The sequence below is a fragment of the Struthio camelus genome, chromosome 3, assembly GCF_040807025.1.
Source record: "Struthio camelus isolate bStrCam1 chromosome 3, bStrCam1.hap1, whole genome shotgun sequence".
Taxonomy (NCBI): domain Eukaryota; kingdom Metazoa; phylum Chordata; class Aves; order Struthioniformes; family Struthionidae; genus Struthio; species Struthio camelus.
Window position 1 is genome coordinate 105,137,341 of NC_090944.1, and position 14,228 is coordinate 105,151,568.

Sequence of the window (14,228 nt, forward strand, 5' to 3'; positions counted from 1 at the left end):
CTTTTATTTTCCTGGGAGTTAACATTTCTCCTGTGCACATACTGTTTGCATTTAAAACTAGCTTTCACGTGTCTGTGGCTCCTGCTATAGCTGGCAAATGCTTTGTCTCATACCTGCAGTGAACTGTATTCTTCTAGAAATCTTGAGCCTGATATAAACCAGCTTTCAAATGTGCATGAACTGAAAAGCATCTGTAATATTTTGATGTGACTAATACTAAGATATGATTGATCAAGTCTGGGTTTACTTTGTTACTGGAAAGTCATTGGAAATATCTGTTTGCAAACTTAAAAAAAAAAAAAAAAGCTGGAATTCTGAGAGGAGTGTTCATTTGTGATTTAATTGCTTTGAAAAAACATTTTTAAATCTTTTGTTTTGAGATAATATGCACACTTAATTTTTTTTATAATTTGTATATTGTAAGAGGCAGATCTCATCTCAAAATTCCATCCGTGTTTGGCTGGAATTAAAAAACCTAACTGTTTTGCTAGTCTCGATTGTTTTTGTGTACACTATTTCTAAAGATAAAGATGAACAGGCAGTTAATTTGGCTAAATGAGGTATTCCAGCTAGAGGCTGCCCTGAGGAGGGGAAAAAAGCCTTCTTGGCATGGACAGTTTTGGTACAACCTTGCCTGTAAATATGCACTTTCAGACCTACTCAGGATGGTGTTAATGCTTATTGACATCATGGCGGAGCTCATTCAGGAACATTGAACGTTGAAATCAAATATTGGGCAGTGTGCACAGAAAGTGGGTTGCTCTTTCCGAAAAACACTTCAACATTTAGGGAACTTCTGAGAATATTCTACAGCTCATTTTGCGTGTTTTTTTTTTTTTTTTTTTTTTTTTAAAAAAAGGTAATACTAGAAGGGAACTTCTCATAAACCAGGAGAAACTTGTGCAAGGGACTGCTGTAATTGCTGTAATATATTGCTTGGGGTAGTTTCATGGTAGCCCTAGAGAGGACTATAGCCTTAATTTTTGTTTTGTAGGCCTACTGACTTTCTGAATGAGGGTGAACACTTGTGACTTAATTGCACCAACACTGTGGAGACATCTGTGAGGCTTAAGATATTACTGTCATTCTCCAGCTGTTTATCTCTCAGCTGAAGGTTACTGGCCTCAAAGTTGAGCCACACTAACAGATCATATGAGCAATCCTAGTCCATGTCAGTGCAAAGTCAGCCAGGTTATTTTAAGTTATGGCTGGCTGCAGCTGAGGGTAGTAATGAACAGCTTGAGGTAATAACTTCTTAAACCATTCCGGCTAGATCTCCAGGAGCACATCTGTCTGTGTCCTTATAAGTGCAATACTTTAATCTCTCTATTGTTGTGCTGCGTTCAGGGTTTGTCAGGACAGCAAAGCTGTTGCCAAGAGGAGCTCTAACATTGAAGTGGAATGTATTGGCTCTTCCTCTCTATCACTGTTACCATTCTATAACAGAAAGATCTGATTGAAGGGTGTGTAATATATGCGTTACCTGGTAAAGTAAACTTATTCTCCAATGTGAGGTAAATGTGTGGAAGTCATGTTTTGAAAGCTCTTTAGATTGGAAAGAGATTGCCAAATGAAGTCTTCTCCCCTTGCCCCTGTGCCTAGGTCAGCCACTTTTAGCCATTTGTTATCTTTGTTGATTCCTAGCGATTTAAGTTCTTACCCTCTCTATACCCTTGCTTCATTCCTGAAAAACTCCCCTGTATTGATTAGAATTATAATGAATTTTTTAGCTCTATTTTTTTTTTTATTTTTGCCCCAGGTCCAGCAAGACTATGAATCTCTGTTCCAAATGCTTTGCTGGTAAGTGCAGTAAAAGGTTTTGTGTTTTTGTTAGATTATCAAAACCACGTTGTTGGCATCTCCTTCAGGGTTTGTGCATGGATGTGTGCAAGAGTGCAAGAGAGAGAGAGTGTGCAAAACATATTAGATTTTCCTCACTTTGGTGCTTCATTTATTTGCTCAGGTCTGTTGAAATTATCTTCAGTGTGTGTAAAGCAAGAACTTCTTGTGTAAATGTACCAAACGTTGACTCTGAAGTTCACAGAAATCTGGAATGCCCTTGAACCCCAGAGCTCCACTCTTAGCACAGCCCTTATACAGATGACTTGGCTTTCAAAATGCATCAATCTGAACTGGAATTTGGAATTTTATAGGATTTATTTTTATTTTGCTAGTAACCTCTGATATATGGTACGGATAAAAAATTGAAAAAGAAAAGTGGCTATGGAAAAAAATCCTGCTCCATTTCTTTTCAGTTTGCAGCCCTCGAACATTAAATCATCAGTAGCTCATTAGTAAGCTAATCCTAACTACTACGTATTATCTTCTTACTGCAAAGTCACTGCTGCTATGTGAAAACTTAGAAATTGTTATTGATCTCTACTGTTAGCATCTTCTAGCTTTGCCTTTTTAAAGTTTCATGATATTGCTTAGTATTGTAGTCTTTTAATTACAGTTAAGGTGCTATCAGTTCATGATTTTAAATTTCTTTTGGGGGAAGAGACATAACATTAAAAAGATGAGGATTTTTTTTAACTTTCAGTCACTGATTTGTCTATGAAACATTACTATATAGAACTTAAGTTGGTCTTAGTATTTGACTTGCAGAGTTTTTTCATTTATTTATTCTCTCACTGGTTTCCAATGCAAAAGCTATGCAACTTCTGAAATTTAAGGTGGAGTGTAAAAAAAAAAAAACAAAAAACAAAAAACAAAAAACTCATGTTGTACAGCTTTCCTGAGGTTTATACTTCCTAAATTTTGACTTGCAGATTTCAGATCTTGAGTTCAGGATCACCCCCTTAAACATATACATGGCAAAAAGGTCTTTCAAAGGCTACTCAGCAAAATTATACAGATATTCCTCTATTTATAAAGCCGTGGATCAGTGGAAGGGTATATTGAAGGAAGTACGAGCCCCTTGTTATATTCTTGCCCTACTGACCGCTCTCGAAGCAGACTACTAGGTCTTTGATCTGACCGGGTACCACCATTTGTTATGTTCACATTAGTGCTGTGAGCAACTTCGCATGCCTCAGAGTCGTATAGATTTTCTGATTCTGAGAGACTGAAATGGCGTAGCCCTTGTATTCTGGGATTAATGGAGTACCCTAAGCTTTACAGCCAGCAGCCCAGGCATTAAGCAAAGCATATTTTATTTTAGTGTTACTGATTTTTATGTTTATCTGTATTTACATATAGATATTTTTTAAGAAGAAAAAAAAAAAGTTTGATACCATCTTGACTTTTATTTTGTGATTCTCCTGAAAAGCTGAAAAGCCATTCCCTCTGATCAAATTGATTTTCTTTTGTAAAAGTACAAGATGATATCTAAACTTGTGTGTGATTTAAGAAAAATAAGTTTACTTTTTAAAATTTTGAGGACTATCCTACAGTTGGTATAGACTGTTTCTTTTTAATCAAATATAAGAATTTTGAAAAATTTAAGCTTAAAAAGCTACTTCTAATTGGAACAAAAACTAGCATTTTTGAAAGAAGCAAATTTACTTTGTCTTCTTAGATCCTAATTACGGATCCTTATCAGTAATCTTCAAATAATGGTGAGAGTTTTTTAAGTAATTACTCAAAGAGGACTAGTCCCCAGATTACGGCCCTCCTATTTATTTATTTATTTATTTATTTATGATTTTACTTCAATATTTTTAGCTTATTCTTTACTGGGTTTTCAGCCAGAGAATAATAATAGAAAGATAATAGAAATAGAATAATAGAAAGATGCATGCTCTTTTTTTCTGTAAATTGCACCACCACAAATAGCAAGAGTTTAACCAAGAAAGCTGTTGAATCAGATCTGTTTTTCACCATTCCAGGCACTCAAAGGTATGATCTGAAAAAATTTCCTTTGTTTCTCTTTTAATATGACAAGTTATTCATTCAAGTCTATTGAAGCAGATGTGTATGCAGGGGAAAATTGGGAAATACTATTTCTCTTGACCCTCGTTTCCTTTCTCTTTTATTTTAGAAAAAAGAAACCCACACAACGAAAAAGGTTAGTAACTGTGTTAAATGACTGGGTTTTTTTCAGAGGGAAGGGATAGAATCCAGTCTTCAAGTTTTCTTAAATAGTTTCAGACTTACACAGCAGCAAAGCCCCTTGCATTTACCTAAGCATTATAGTTTTACGTAAATGGTGTGAGAAGGGCAAGAAGTCAGCAAGAGGTGAAAATGTTGTTGAATTTGCATTGCAATATGAATTATTAAATGGAACCTTCCTGTCTGTACTCTTCTGTGCAACTACAGACCTCCTGTTTCTGATATGATACATTAATTCTTGGCTTACACACAAAGGTTGATAAATGTTGGCGAGGAATTTGAAATGGGCTATCCTCTTCAGCCCTCTTTTCCTCCTTTTCATCTCATCTGCCTGCTCCAAGAAGGAGTACCTAACTTGTCTTACTTGAGCCCAGTAAAAATAGCAGACTCTAAAATGTTCAAGAGCCTCTCTGAAATCATTTTAAATTAGTTGTGCTTCTGCAAAATACTTTACAACATTCTGTCTCCATTTCAGTGTTGACCCCATGCTATCGATGTCTCAAAATCTCCAGACAAAGTACAAGTGTAAGCTTAGGTATTAAATTGCTTCAGATAAATTTGCTCTTGAGATTGTTAAGGCATAGTTGCTTCAGGCAGCTTGCATATCCAGGATAAAAATACAAGCAAATATGTATTTTTTTAAAATTCAGAATGTAGACTGGTAAGTGAAAAAATGCAAATGCATGGCCAGAGTACATCCCTCAGTTTATACCACATCCTTTGCTAATACTGCAACCTCTCATCTTTCAGTACAGTAAACTACTAAATCTAACTGATTAAAATACCGGGCAACGCTCCGTGAGTGAAATTTTTCAAAAGTACCCTTCATCAGTCTCGTTTTGTTCCCATTGGGCTTATGGAAGTTTTAATATCGGCTTCAGGTATGGACATTGCCTGAGTGCTTTTGAAAAGCCACTTTTACAAAGTAGGCTCTTTCAAGCAGGAATGCTACAAACATTCATGGAAACAACACCTGGTACCGCCAGGACTTGATTTTAATTGAAGCCTCTGGGAGCAGTCCTAGAGCAAACTTTTACTGAGTAAAAACAAATGCTTAAATACATAAAACTGATGTAAAAGTCTACTTTTCACTTAAACCACCCAAAAAACATATTCTTCCTTTAATCCATTTGATTGTGAGTCTAGAGTGTAATTTTTATTATGGTGCAATCAGCATGGGGAAGACAGATGTTGGAAACGGATTACGTCTTGTTCAGTAACTAGTACCTAAAGCTAAAGGTAAGTGCAGCGCTGGATGATTTGGTGAAGAGATGTGCTTAGAAAATTGGAAGTGGAAAGAAATGATGGTTAGAACATTAATGGGTTGGAATATTTCTAAATAAATTTTATAGTGCTTCTGTTCGAGGGTGCAACTGAAACTTTCTAGAGATAGATGCGTAGTTGGATTCAGAGAAGAGATGGGGACAATGCTTATGTTCATGTTCTGTGAAGCAGTAGATCAACATGACTGAATTTGAGGAAAATACTTCAACATCATATAATCCAAGAATTCTCTGAGATTTAAGGGTTGCGACTCTTAGTTCAGTTTTGCTTGTAGACTTTGTATGCATTTTTTCACATATTGATATTTTGATGAGTAGAAATTACAACATTTTAATCTCCATGTATAAAGTAGGAAATCAATATTGCTGGTAACTATATAGGCATTTTCAATACATAGGCTTGATTGTATGCCAGATTTTAAGGTTTTATGACTTCAGCAGTCTATTTTTTTTTCCCTTGAATTTGAGAGACCTGATAAGGGAAAAAAGAGAAGAAAAATTGATGCATATATTCTATAAAATCATCTGACTTTTAGCAGAAAGTAACATATTATTGGCTGTTCTTTCTATTTCCTGAACTCATTCACATGTCTGACTGTCAAGTTATTTCACATTTTTGTGTATTTTAACCCTTCTGCTTTGTTGAGCAGACCTTATTTTTGTCATGTGCCTGGTTTTAAGAGCTTACAAAATTGGCTCTTTATGTGATTCAGGGTCACTTCTGAATAATGCAAACAATTTCCTCTTTTCTGTCTTTGTAAATCCTGCAAGCTGTTTAGAATTCTGGCTTGGGCGGTGGTAATAAAGCCTACCGTAGGGATGATCTGCCAAAAATCAGGGCTCCTCCCTAAATAGATGTTGCTGTTAAAGAACTGCTAACTTGACACTCAGTCAAACTGTCAGCTTGCAGTACTGGAGACCATTTCAACAGGTGCATCTTGCATGTTGCTATTTTATATTTTGTAATCTTTGTTGTATACTGTTGCATGATAAATTATACATGTACTTTATTCAGCTCTTCTCTTCATAAAGTTTCTGTTCCTAAATGAACAATTAAAAATCTGACATTTACGTTTTTAATGTCCTTATATCTGTTGTAAATCCCCATATTTTAGTGCTTTGTTGATGTAAAAGTTTGACAGCAGCACTAAGTACTAGTTTTCTCTATCTGTACACAAAATGCATCTTTATCGATAAGGTTGAAGTGTGATCTTCCCTTTTTTGGTTCCTAGTGAAAGTAGTGCCGCAGTATGTTGTTTCATTAGGCTAGAATTTGTTGCTGTGTTCATGTCTGCTTTTACATTTTGGAGTACGTGGACTACTTGCTACAAAAAGCAGCACTCACTGCCTAGCACTTGAGACTAGCAAAGTTTCATCTTCAACTTTTATTACACAGTCAGTCTTCAAGCTAATAATTCTTTGGAAAACTGTGTGGCTGGTTACAGTAGCAACAAAACAAAGATATTGCTGATTTCCAGAGCACCTACTAAGAAGGAACTATAGCATTCCAGATATCAACATAGATATTGTTTAACATACATTTAATTTCTCTCACGCTATTCCTTAGTTCAAGTCCAGATAATTTTTAAAAGGGAAAAGGTGTCTTAGCCCAAGCAGTAAACTTGAAAAGGTCAACTGTATGCTGAAGAACTAAGCAAAAAGTTGAGTGACTTTAGTTGGGCTTATTTATAAGCTTGACTTGCACTGCTGACCCTGAAGATTGTTTGATCTGTCAGTATGTATTATTCTGCAGCTCTAAAAAGTGTGAAGATCTGAGTTATAGCTTTGTTGAGGCTGTTAGAACAGGGCAATATTTTGTGGAAGGATTCGGAAAGGATTTACATGCTTTTAGTTAACTTTTCCCCTAAACTGTTTTAAAGAAGAAATAAAATGTCATAGCTAATGAGTTTATTTAAGTACAGTTGTACTATCTAAGCTTAGGACTAATTGTTTTAGTTTTGTCAAGAATGGTCCTATCAGCCATGTTATTTAGCCAGTGTTCCTAGAACTCGATGCGCACAGGAGAACTGGGAAGGTGGAAGAGAATGATGCCTGAAGCTTTTTAAATTTCAGGCTTGTCATGGTTCTAAGAATTAATTAGAGGTTACATTTTGAGTTACCAAGTTAGTATAATATTACTTGAAGTGTCCGCTTTCAGTCCATGATTGTACAGAGGGCGGGGAAAAAAAGTAGCCGAGCTCAGGGCTCTCCCGCTGCTTCCTGATGGGATTGATATGTTTTTGCTATGCATTATATAGAAAGATAAAGAAGCTGTGTGAAAGACATACAACCCGTACTTGCCTAGAAGTCAGCTGTGTGAAGGCTTTGCGCATACAGCACTGCAACGTTAGTTGTGAATCGTGCCGGGGGTTAATTTGCTCAGTTATTTTCTCTTTTTTCCTCCTCCTTCACCTTCCCTCAAATAAAATAGTGGGAAGGTGTAAGCACTCATGGAGGACAGACCCATGGAGTATTTTTGAACAATTAATGGAAGAAAGAGAATTTCTTTCATGGCTGGCAGTCACATTTTGTGTTTTGAGGTAGGACAATTTCTTACTTTTCTCTGGCTACTACTACTTTCAAGATAATAGGGTTTCTTCTAGTCGCATTGAAAATGTTTTTTTCACGAGCATAGGTAGAAAGAGAGCTGCCTTTTAGTTAAGAACTTTAATGTTTTGCAGCCAAGCAGTCCTATCAGGAAACTACCCTCTAGGACATCAGTGGCCATTTCACTGGATTACATCTTGCTTCATTCACAGTCTAGTAATCTGGAGCTCATTTATTAAAAATATGAACTGCGCTCAAACAAAAATATGACCTCTTCTAAGTGCTGGTTGCCTGGAAAGGCTGCCATGTATTCTTGAATTTAATTTTCCTTCTATTTCAACAAGACATCATTGGTATTTTTCATGTGTGTGTTTTTTGTTTTTTTTCTTAACTCAGGGTGTTGCCAGTCCCACTGTATAGATTGTTGATCTACAAGCAAAGACAAGACCTCAGCCCCTTTTTGCCTCAGACTTGCATTATTTTTGTTTGTTTCATAGTTCTTCTTTTTCCTTGTATATTTTCCTTTCTGGGGTAAAGTCAGTTTCTTTCAATAATATCTTCTAACTCATTAGCCTTTCCGTATGACTTGTTGAAACACCAACTGTAATTTAGTCTCTTGTGTATAGGTTCTCTGCAGATGTAAAAATGTTTAGAAATACGACTTAATTGCCGTGATCTTTGCACGTTGTCAGCATGAAAGCAGAGCTACGTAGGTGCAGCCCACAGGTTTAATTTATTAAACTTTCTTGTAACTCCGTTCTCCTATGCATGTGTGCATAAGAGATAGGGGAGGGGGTGTTTTTCTCTTCCATTTAGCAATTTGTTTGAGTTATGGAAAAGTCTGCTCTGTTTTCTGTATTTGCTTGTTTGGAAACCTTCTATAGTTTATAGAGACACTAGTGATTTGTTCCTTAGCCTCCCTGTGGAGTTTGTTCCATATTACAGTCTAAATCCATGTCCGTGTCGTGCACTCTTGAGCTGTTAATTTGTACATTTCGATGCAGTTTGTTTCATCGTGTTTTTGTAATCCAAACTGAATGTAACAAGCTATGTGCTTTGGGGACCCAGCCTTGCCTTGCCAATTAGAACAAGTGGTTACTGAGAGAGAGAATATTTTAAATAAAACATGGCACCTCTGCGTGGGAGCAGCAATCTTCAGGGAATAAAGAAATTGTTTAACTCCTTTCTCTCCGTGAAGAGAGGTCAGTATCTGCAAGCACGTTTTAAAAACATTCAGCTCGTTCCTTTGAAAAGTATGATCTAGATTCATGCCTTGTCTTGCAACTAAAATTTAGTTTGTCTTTGGAGACCAGTGTTACGCAGTACAGGATGTGGAGTGCTCAGAAATGCACAAGATAGCTGTCCAATTTACTGCATGTTTTCTAGGATTCTAATCACTAACGCCACAATGAAACTATACAGAACTAGCAGCTAATCTTTCTCTTTCCCCTTGCACTGCTCCCCAAGAGGCTGAGGTAGGACAAGAAGAGCTCTAGGAGGTAAAAGACCTAATTTCGAAAAGTATTTTATAAATCAAGAAATCTAGAAGCAACACTTATTTATAGCAGTGTTCCTATACTAAGGTTATGCACCAGGTGACCATGAGGAAGAGCTTGATGTTATTCTGCTAGAGGTGACTTGGAAAGAGCACTTCTGTGGCCTTCAATATTATGTTTGTGACTGCTGGAGAAATTATCCAGCATTCTGCTGGTTTTGAATTCACCCGGAGTTTAGTTAAAAGTAAGACACAACAAAGATTTTGGAAGTTAACTCTACTTAGCAATTTTCCACTTTTTTGCATCCCACCCACAGCATTTCATTTCCCCTCTCTTTGCTCTAACTTGCACGTTCTATCTGCTAGTGCATCTTCATAAGGAAGAAGTTACTGTCTGCTAACAACCTTCAGCTAAGGACACCAAGAAAGAATTTAGGTGAGCAGCTGTGGAGGTTGACTAAGACAACATTTCAGCAGTCCTTATGTACACCAGCAAGGCAAGACCAGGAAAAAATTTCCCTTGTGAAAGCCTTTTAGCTCAGCAGTTAGGGGTGAGGGAAGCACAGTTTTTTGCTAAGAAGATTTAAGGTGTTAGCTAAGCAGGTGTGTAGGACATGTAACTGATGACTTTTCAGTTGTCTGTTCCTTTTTTCTGAAAGGAATGTGATCTACCGGTTAGACAAGTAGCTAGGAACTTAAGAGACCTGAGATTTTCTTTTCAGACTCAAAAATAAGAATTTCTTTGTGATATTAGATAAGTCATTTTTCTGTCTTCTCCTTCTGTGCCTCAGTTCCTCATAATTTGCTGAGAGCTGATAACATTTTGCTAATTCACTGGAATGTTTGTGAAGATAAAATATATGTGATGTTCAGTGCAGTTATAGTCATCGAAGGAGCTGAGATAAATCTAGCTCTCCATCTTGGGAAAAGCCAAGTCATTTTGAGAAATAATATCTGCTATTTTCTCTTCCAAATCAGCTTGAAGTAGGCATGCTGTTAGTACGTATTAGATTAAAATGCAACTTAGCTGTTTCGAAAGTTAGTCAAGCCCCTCATACTGAGTAAATCTTCCAAACCCTGGAATAAATGCTTGATCCTTTGGTTATATGTATGTAATACATGTGCCTCTACATGCTATCTCTAGCACAGCATTATGATTATGTAGTAAGCTCGTGTAACAAAATTCAATGTCAGATGTTACAGAAGACAAAGGGGATTGTATTTCACAACGTCTGTAAGTTAACTTACCTATTCATGCACTCACACCCGCATACTCATAAGCACCAAGGCGTATATGTCCAAGTAGTCTGGCCAGGATCACTTGTACAGGGGGTGCTGGCTATCGAGCCCTCAGTACAAACTGATTGTGGACTAGCTTTTTATATCCTGAAGGAATGGATTCTGTTTGGAATCTTTTGCCTGATTATTTTGTCTCAGTCCTCATAAGTCTTAGGCAAAATTCCAGAACTTCAGTTCTCTTGTTTTCCTTATGTGGGTATCCTGTGGCTGCAGTTCTGTTCTTCATCTTCTTGATACTTTATCTGTAGCTCAGTTTGTTTCTCTTCTTAATTTGAATGAAATGATATATATGGTGAACTGTTGCAATTAATGCATACCATTCCTTTTAACCCTTATTTATACTGTTTCTTCTGGAGCTTGCACACATTCCCTCTCATACTTCATGCATACCAGACTTCATATTTCTGTTACAAATCTCTGCAATAAAAAGTTTTGTGTTCTCACAGAGTTAGTCACCAGAGGGCGAACTGCTCGTGCAGATTATTAGTACAACTATAACTTTGCTCTAATTTTTCATCTTTTGAAACATGGCCTGTGCATGAATTTACCTATAGTTTAATTAGAAAACGAGAAGAATGACTATCGTCTTCCGAGATGTGGAAGTTAGTATTTTAGGTTGAATTAGAGATAACTTTTAAATGATAAGGTTCCAGCTGTTGGACTAATTTGCAGACTTTAGGAAAAAGATCCTCCTTTAGACAAGAGTTTTTGTGATTGCATCGAAATATTGCCTAATTATTAGGCAGGGAGAAGAACAGTACGTCAAAATGCTTTCTAACAGGAATCTGTCTTTAATCTTAATTGTGAGTAGGGGAATCTCCATAATGGAAAAAAATATAACTTATGCTGGAGCTGTCTAAGCCTGCAGGACTGTAGAGAGGCCTTTTTTGAATCTGAAGTACCTGGATCTCTGTCAATTGAAGGTTTAAGATTTGATGTTCCTTTTACTTTGCAGAAAGCATAGACTGTTGGCTGAAACTGGCTTTCCATCTAAATCCTGAAGATACTTGGTCATACTTATGCTATGCATCATTTGGAAGTCCTGACATACTTCTGTTATACGCTGTTAGAATAAGCAAATACATTGCTCTAGGTAGGTTTTAAAAGATCATTTGCATTAATGTTTCTGTAGCACCTGTCATGGATCAGACTTCCAGAGTAATGCACATTAGAAATAAATGTTTAAAGTGCATATAAATATGGGGGAGTGGGTGCGAATCCTCCTGTCCTACAGAGCTAACAGTTTAAGGATGACAGGAGAGCTGTATGATGTAGGTGACTGCTGAATGTATCGTATAACACAAGAGTTTCTATCTTACAGCCTTTAATTCTGTACCCCATAAGAAAAGCATAGGTGTTTAACTTTCCCATTTTTATATTTGACTGCTGTCTTCCCCTCTCAAGCTGTTGCTCTGGAAATGTCTATGTTTTCAGCACGAGATGGGCTGTACCCTGTTACGCAACCTGACCCAACATGGTTAGTGGGGCAGTGTGAATATGAAAATAATAGGAAAATATAGAAACAGGTCAAAACAGCACCATTATTACTCTGTATGTCATGATGATCACTCACCATACCCGATTGTCTGATCAAATCCAAATTTAGCAATAATTTATAGGAGATGTGAAGCTGATTCAGTGTAAGGCTCACTCGCTTAAAGTTAAATGGAGCTTCTTAAAATTTTATTTTCCATCATTATCTTGTCTAATGTTTTGTTGATAATCTAAATGTAGTAGACTACATTCTGCTACTTTACTAGCAGTTGCTGTGGACTGTTTTCTGCCAGTTAATTTCTAGAGAAGACTGGATAAGCTTGCCTAATAGTGCAGCTCATAAAACCTCATTTTAAATGTAACTAAATGTTTATACATTTTATATGACTAGGTGTAGATATGTTTTATATATATTTATACAAACAATATACACATTATACGTGTGCATATGCGTCTATGTGTAGGCATACATATGTGCTAGGGTAAACTTTTTTTTTTTGCTAGCTTCAGTTATTTTCACACCACATGTTTCTGTGGGAGTAGTGTATGGGTTGAATTTAACTTTGTTACTAAGCATGCATCCAAAAACTTACCTTCAAAGAACTTGAAGGTTGAAAAGTTGAACCCTCAAGATTTAGGAAATGACACAAGAGGTTACTGTGTCATAATAATTAATCCGAGTTGTGTATGATATGACTATCCTTTAATTATGCTAAAAGGATGAAAGACTACAAGAAAGCATAAGATTGTCCATTCGCATCTCCTGGTTTAAATCACAGGTCATCTAAATATCATCCAGGTAAACTCTGTTTGCCCAAAACATCATCTTCAAACAGATATTCCGCCCTTACGTGAAGATGTTGTAGGGCAGCGCATACAGCACTGGCAGTAAAATTTCTAATGAATAATCTCCCTCACTATTAAATAAGAAATAATGCACACATTATTAATTGTCTGTAATACTATGGGGGGTGGGGCCCCACAGAATCCCCCTCTCATTCATTATACAGTATGGTGCACTAAAGATGTTTTGTTTTACCCTATATATTCTTGCTACAGCATATATGTATAGCCTGAGTAAAGAATTATTAATTTCTTTATGGAATTTATTTATAGAGTTCATTAGCCCCCCAGTGCTTCAATAAAATGAATAATTCACCATCTTGACACTTCTGTGATTTGAGGTGATGATGTTCTTGTTCGCTGTGCATAGATTAAAATATAAAGCACAAATGTCAAACAGCCACAGATATTTGGATATCCCCTAATGCCATCCCTCATCCTTCTGTTCTAAATACATTCTGTTATGTGGAACTGTGACTATTACCAGGCCAAAGCATTTGAAAATCTTGAGTCAGAGGCTTATAAATGGAGAGGAATAGCGCACCTCCTCCTCTCGCTTCCTCTGCCCCCCCCACGCCCAGCCATGCTGATTCTGAGCTGTTCGGATGCTCTCAAGCCGAAAGTTTGACCTGAGTGATGTAAGAAAGAATGCTTTCATGTGATGTGTTGTCTCACACATACATTGAAAAGAGTTGTTTTCAGTGAGCTAAATCAGGAAGAAGAGATCCGTTTCTCCATTGGTAATTGTAAAAGTTAGAAGCTTTGTTCTCTTAGCCAGAGGTGGTTTTTTTCCTCCTGTCTTTGGCCTCAGAAGAAGAAAAAAAAATGTAGATGGTATCTGTGGAGGTAACTATCAGAGTTGTCTGGCTGTTTTTTCTAGGCCGAGAATGAAACATGCTCGTGCTGCTGTCGAACATTGTGTTTTAGCAATGTTTAGTATAGTTTTACTGCTCTTAGTCAACGAGCTTTCATTCATCTTGATTGACCTGTCCTGCCCTGAAGAAGTAGAAAGTTGATCTCAGTATACATGAGTGCGCTGTTTCACTACTACATTCTCTGTGCCTCAGCAATATCTTTACATCACTTCCAAGTCTTTAATCCAACAGCCTTCTACTGGAAAGCCTGCAGCAGCAATTTAAAAACTACATTTATTTATTTATTTAGTTTGAGATTCACTAGCACCTAGAGAAAACTGTGATAAGCATGAATAATTG

General features: G+C 36.8%; 1 protein-coding gene across 2 annotated transcripts in view; it reads left to right on the forward strand.

Annotated features, from left to right (window-relative positions):
• The window catches only part of ZFAND3 (zinc finger AN1-type containing 3), a 151,662-nt gene that overhangs the window by 36,216 nt on the left and 101,218 nt on the right, over positions 1 to 14,228 (forward strand). For both annotated transcript variants that reach the window (XM_068939542.1, XM_068939543.1), the window contains 2 exons: positions 1,760 to 1,800; positions 3,983 to 4,009. In XM_068939542.1, coding sequence (XP_068795643.1) covers positions 1,760 to 1,800; positions 3,983 to 4,009 — 68 coding nt within the window. The remainder of the gene's footprint in view (positions 1 to 1,759; positions 1,801 to 3,982; positions 4,010 to 14,228) is intronic.